The following is a 6,154-nucleotide window of genomic DNA, read 5'->3' on the forward strand; positions in this document are numbered from 1 at the left end:
TACGCTAAACACAAAAAGATATGAAACTTGAATTTCAAATTATACCTCCATTATTACTTTTTATTGTTGCGCAGAACAACAAAGTACGTACACAGGGGTTCCATGTTCAGACTATGTTAGCGGCACCACTTAGTTTATTAGTTAGTTGACTGAATGGCATTATATATCATTGCAAAGCGTATCTATAGCATTTTGCAAACACTTCGCTTGTGTTCATGGTTTGAGCAGGCCACCAAAAAAAGTGTCATTGTAAAAGGATGGTGAATAAGCTTTACACTTTCATATGATACTACATGTCTTTTAATAGAAAATAGACAAATTCAAGACTTCGATGTTTAACCGCTCTCTTTTCATGTGACTGTGTTGAATATCTATGTTTTTGTTTTTCGAAATACGCACCGGCCAGCTTTTTTCAAACTTCTTGTTTCCCTTTCAGTTGAACATGGCTACCTTCGTGTACCAGTTCACGCATGCGCGCCGCACGAACCTGCCAGCCTGGGCGGGCGCGGTGCACGCCGACGAGCTGTACTACCTCTTCCCCACCGTTAGGGGGAACAACCCGGACCTCATGACGGACGACGAGATGCAGCTGGTCAACGCCATGATGACGTACTGGTCTAACTTTGCCAAGACTGGGTAAGATTTTGCTGCTTTTAAATTTGTATCAACATCTTCTCAAAAGCCTCCCATAAGGAAGTTCCCATAAGGAAGTTGCGACATGGGTGAAATCGTCATCTAACAGTATCTGAAATAGTGTATTTGATAAAAAGATACGCATCTAATACCTCAAGTTAGCTTCCATTCAGAAAACTTTATTTTTCCAAAAAGAGTGAGGCCTTGATTTAGTCAAGAGATTCACGGTGAAGAGCACCTTTCACATATTATTATTTAATGTTTTTCTTGCAGAAAATACCCTCTTTCATCTACCTCTTTGATATAGTGTATTTCTTGCGTAATGAACCCATCTAGACGAGATTGCCAAATCTGAAATCATATGAGATAACTGGCAGGCTGATTTATCATTTACTACTGATAACACACGTTACATTCCACGAGGCAGAGGCAATGAGAGTTAAATTTCTTCATCAAGTCAGTTGACATCTTATTCTTAATGTTAAACCCTTTCGCGTAGGAACCCCAACTTGCCGTACAACCCTGTCCTGCCGACCACGTGGCCACGCTACACAGGCACCCAGAGGTTCATTGACCTGACGATCCGGATGTCCGACAACTCCGTGGGGCAGTACATCCGGCCCAGGCGCACCTTCTTCTGGACCAAAATGATGCCCGCACTCGACTCTCAGTCCTGCAGGTACTGACATAAGAACCATACGAAAGCCGAGATTTCCACTTTTGTGGCTAAAGCCTCTAACTAGAGCCAACCGGGCGTTTTCTTAAGATAAAACCGATTCTCTTATTGGCTGACAGCTTATTACATTATCACAAAGAAACGAGAAGAAGTCGAATTCACGTAGTAGTAGAATAGGATTGTAGATTCATTGTCTATTTTTCATTGCATATATTTCATGTATCTTTTGTTGCGACCTGTACTGAACCTAGTGGGTATGTAAGTACAATAAAGGTCTTCATTCATTAAAGCTTGGCACACTTGCGAAGCATTACCCTTCGCACGGCCTACACAATATACCTTGCAAAACCGAGCTGAGATTTCCACTTTTGTGGGCGGATACCCTGTAACCAGCTGTCAGCCAATCAGATGTTTTCTTCAGGTAAATGGGATTCTCCGATTAGCCGACAACTGATTGCATTGAAGCTAGGAAAGACCAGCATCTAACTTCTGAACTGATAAAAGACAATTGTGATCATAAACGTCGTTATCTAAAACCAACAAAAATGTGCTTAATTGCATTAGCTAGAGCCTAGAGGACAAAATGAAATCGCCCAATCTACTAGCTGTGGCCTAATGAAGAATGAATTAATATGCTATAAAGACAAGCTATTCAGCAACTCCACAGACTCAACCAAACCTATCTGTTTCAGCCCGGAGACTATTGATGACACGACCAACGTGAACGGATGGCTGGAGGAGACCATCCTGCTGGGACTCAGGAGGAATGACGTCATCCAGCTGGGCGTGGTTGGAGGGATCGCCATCCTCCTCATCCTGGTGTTCTTCATCTCCTGCGTCACCTGCTGTAAGGTCCTGTCTGTCAACAGGATGATGCGTTATGATGACTCTAAGATTCATCTCAGCAGCTATGCATAGTAGTAGTACATGTATCTATAATGGTAAAATCAGTGATTCTGAGTTTGTGACTCCAAGGCTGGTGATTCTAAGACACTAAGTCAATGATGGAGTTAAGTTTCCTATGTCAATGTTTGCCAAATATGACAGAATTTTGGAACAATTGTGACACTGTTTCTGTAATAGGATTATTTCATTGATCGCTTGCTGATGCTTAATGTGGTTTATCTTTCTTAACACGATTGATCTACAAAATGTTCGTAAGTGAAAATTTTTTTGGTGATGATCATTTTTTCCTAGTTTGGGTTAAATGGATCATGGAAATGTTCATGACAGTGGCGTTCCACATCTGCAAGCTATGTAAATATGCAACAAAAATTCCCTGTAGGTATGGAATTAGTTTTTATACAGGTACATTTCTCCTGCATGGATATGTGTTGTTTTGGTGGATATCTCAAGAAAAAATCTTAACATATTTCCTCTTTAACTAAATGGGATACAAGATAAGGTTGAGTATAGTTGCTATCTATTTAGACGTTTTGCGGGAGATGCTTAGTTGTGTTGTTGTTGTTTATTGACTTTTATCTTTAAAACGTTATCAAGTTACTTCTTGTTTGGGAGTAAATTACATTTTTGGAAGTCTATGTGCCTAAACGTCTAATTTCTTCAGAATGTGTAAATGTTGAAAAATGACGAGAATTCAGTTTGGAATAAACTGTTAAAACACAACTGTTCCGTCTTTTTGTGGCATTTCAGAATATTCAAGTCAAACATTCCCTACAGTTTGGGTCTCGTCTTGAAATTATAAATCAACTGATAGCAAAAATCGGAAGAAATACAAACACTTGGCGTCAGTTGCAAAAGCACGACATACATTTACTTTGTACAGAGGGAAAATAATTGCACAATAAATACTAGCAGCATTGACAAGAAGTTTTAACCTGGCTATATGTCCATAAGCCCAAAGCTGTGTCTCAGTCCAATAGTAGCCGGTTGCACAGTAAAAAATATTGCACTTAAATTACAATAAATAAAGACAAGGTGGGACACTGAAGACATTGTTACCTTTTGGTACACAGTATGTACGTGACATGTCTGACATGGTATAGAAAAATAAAGTAAAGCCACCTCTGTTTTGTACATTTTTACACTTTTCTACAAAAACAGGTTTCGCCAGTTCGCCTTTAAGTTTGCACAAAATGAATGGCACTTCTTTTTGCCTCTATCGGCATAGCACTTCGGGGTCATAGGCATAGTCATAATTTTAGCCTTCTGGGAATTTGCCCTTGTTTTTCCCCAACATGACAAGGTTTGTTCCTTATGCAAAATCCCCATTCGAAGCTGTGCTGTAAGTGCAAACCTCATTACAAAATGGCGACCATACAGACGATATTCTACCAATTCAGAGTGCCTAGCGAATGGTCATAGTTTAGTTCATATTGTGAATAGCATTAGTGGTTTTAGACTTTTAGGCACAGTTTCGGGAGTTAGCTATAAGTCTGTACTACAATCTATTCATTCACAAATCGCTCAGGCATGTTCTCAAAACGGTAGAATATCTCACTGAGGTCGCGGCGACAACTTAGGCGAAAATTCGGTCCTTGTCATTCGTCCATTCTTTAGCCATCTTGAATGACGATAACAAAAAAGGACCTTCCTGTACACAAATACATTTAACAAAGGTTATATTTACATCACATCTATGTTATGGTGAGCTACTAATACTACAGCTACACTACTTACTACAGTTATATACAAGACAAGTCTACATGCTACTTGGTTAGTACATGGTTAGCTGCGCTCCGGGGTTATAGAAGTGCCCCTGGTTGAAGCCGTAGGCGGGCTCATGTACTGAGTACGCCGCTGAGTACATGAGCGGGTCCCCCTGCACGACTATCCAGTTGTCGGGAGTCTGTTCGGGCGTGCCGGGCGATGGTGCTGATGCTTTCCCTTCAGGTGAGGGTTGCGTTCCGCTGCTTTCAGCTGAGGACGGCGCAGCGGGGGAAGGTGCACTCTACGGATATAAGAAACAAAGCCTTAAGAAATATCTTGAAGAAATATCTGCCATTAAGTATCTACTAATTTCGATGCTACATGTATGCACGTTGCATTCAACGATGTTCAATCTATATGTGTCGTTTCTGATGCCATTTCTTAGTTCTGTATATATGTATCGAAAACGCATGGACATTGTAGACAGAAACAAGATCACAGCATATCCAGGACAAAGATAAAGAAACCGGAAGTTTTGCTGCAGTGTCATGGTTAGCCGCCAGGAGGCCCAAAGTAGACCTTGACATTTGTGGCTTTAATACCTACTTACATACCAAATATCAACACAATCCATCTAAAAGCTTTCTAAGTTATTACTGTGCAAATGCAAATACACCCTGGCACACACGGACATATCCCAAGCATATACCAAGCCCCCAAACCATACCTCCATTGCATTGGTTAGAGATATAAAATCTTAGTTTTCAAAACGACGAAACAAGTCACGTAACAATCTATATCTAGCCTGTACTTACCTGACTCTGGTTGTACGGCTGTGTATTGTAGCCGTTATGTCTGAGGCAGGAGTCATCAGCCATGTTCCCCACAGTACCGATGTACGGCTGACGGCCGGCTGTGGGGTGGGGCACCACCTTCTCCTGGGCGGGGACCTGGCGCACCTCGGCTGGGGACGGCACCGGGGACGGGCTCGCCGAGGACGACGGGGTACAACCGTCGTAGTGGAAGTCCACTGTCAATGTGGGGAAAAGAAGTATTTTTTTTCATTGCTTAGGTCATGTTTAATTTCTTATCAGTTATTTGATATGTTACATCGTCTAACCATCAAAATCAGTGATCTGCAAGTCATTATAAAGGCGTCATTGATATTTAAACCGATACGCACGAAATGACTATTAAGAAACGGTTTGTTTGTGCAAAGTAGCATAATATACGGCCTCCTTTGGTCAATATTGACATAATATTGCAAAGTAGCATAATATCAGACATAATAAGCACACGAATCACAACAGCTAAATGACTGCAGTTCTGTTCTTGGAGGTGTTTAGTGTTTGTGCTTAAGCTTGTGTGTGTGTTTTGAGTGTGTATTTATGTGTGTGTGTGTGTGTGTGTATGTATGTGTGTATGTATGTATGTATGTGTGTATGTATGTATATATGTGTGTATGTATCCGTGTGTGTGCATGTATGTATCTGTGTTTGCTTCTGTGTGTGCGTGTGCATGTTTGTGTTACTGTATATATATATATATATATATATATATATATATATATATATATATATATATATATATATATATATATATATATATATATATATATATATGCGCGAGCACAGTGTGTGTGTGTGTGTGTGTTTCAAGTCTGTGGCGGGAAGGCAAATCTGACTTCTGACGCGTCTTACCTGGATACGCCATGCTCCTCCTGATTGCCTCAGGGTCCTTCTTCTTCCACTTGCGGATCTCAGACATCATCTTGTCCACCTTGTCGGGGTGCAGCGCCCACAGACACCCTTTCCTGTTAGGGTCCGCCTGTGAAGGCTCGATCTTCAGGAAACACTTGTTCAGCGACAGGTTGTGTCGGACAGAATTCTGAATAACAATTACGACAAACAAAAACATACCAAAAATCATGACGATCCGTCAACACGTTTTCGTCCAAAGTTTGAAAGGAAATCGGCGCCTGTAGTTAAAAAAAGCCACACTTACTCTTTGCATCAAGGGCTAACTTCCACTCAAAAATTAAAACTACAGCATGTACAGAACACGAGATATCAAAAAAGGAACTTCAGCTGGAGTGCCTTAGCAAGCCGCTAGGGGGCCATCACCGAACTTGTCTTTCATTTTCCAAGGTAATGAGCATAACTGAGATTAGCACACTCTTTTTCTGTGATATAACTTGGGGAGCAAAAAAAAAGGCTGGCTACTTGTATCATCGGG

At 41.0% G+C, this 6,154-nt stretch overlaps 2 protein-coding genes across 2 annotated transcripts in view; one reads left to right on the forward strand and one right to left on the reverse strand.

The window, feature by feature from the left end:
• The window catches only part of LOC118416795 (cholinesterase 1-like), a gene marked incomplete in the record, with an annotated part of 13,237 nt that extends 10,399 nt beyond the window's left edge, over positions 1 to 2,838 (forward strand). The window contains 3 exon segments of the mRNA XM_035822046.1: positions 437 to 636; positions 1,133 to 1,312; positions 2,002 to 2,838. Of these exon segments, the coding sequence (XP_035677939.1) occupies positions 437 to 636; positions 1,133 to 1,312; positions 2,002 to 2,227 (606 nt within the window).
• Positions 2,839 to 3,288: 450 nt separating this feature from the next.
• The window catches only part of LOC118416796 (forkhead box protein N1-like), a 4,504-nt gene continuing 1,638 nt past the window's right edge, over positions 3,289 to 6,154 (reverse strand). The window contains exons 3-5 of the mRNA XM_035822047.1: positions 5,620 to 5,806; positions 4,735 to 4,949; positions 3,289 to 4,220 (exon numbers count right to left, since the gene is read on the reverse strand). Of these exons, the coding sequence (XP_035677940.1) occupies positions 3,987 to 4,220; positions 4,735 to 4,949; positions 5,620 to 5,806 (636 nt within the window). The 3' untranslated portion in view covers positions 3,289 to 3,986. The remainder of the gene's footprint in view (positions 4,221 to 4,734; positions 4,950 to 5,619; positions 5,807 to 6,154) is intronic.

This window comes from Branchiostoma floridae, chromosome 5 (genome assembly GCF_000003815.2).
Source record: "Branchiostoma floridae strain S238N-H82 chromosome 5, Bfl_VNyyK, whole genome shotgun sequence".
NCBI classification, from domain to species: domain Eukaryota; kingdom Metazoa; phylum Chordata; class Leptocardii; order Amphioxiformes; family Branchiostomatidae; genus Branchiostoma; species Branchiostoma floridae.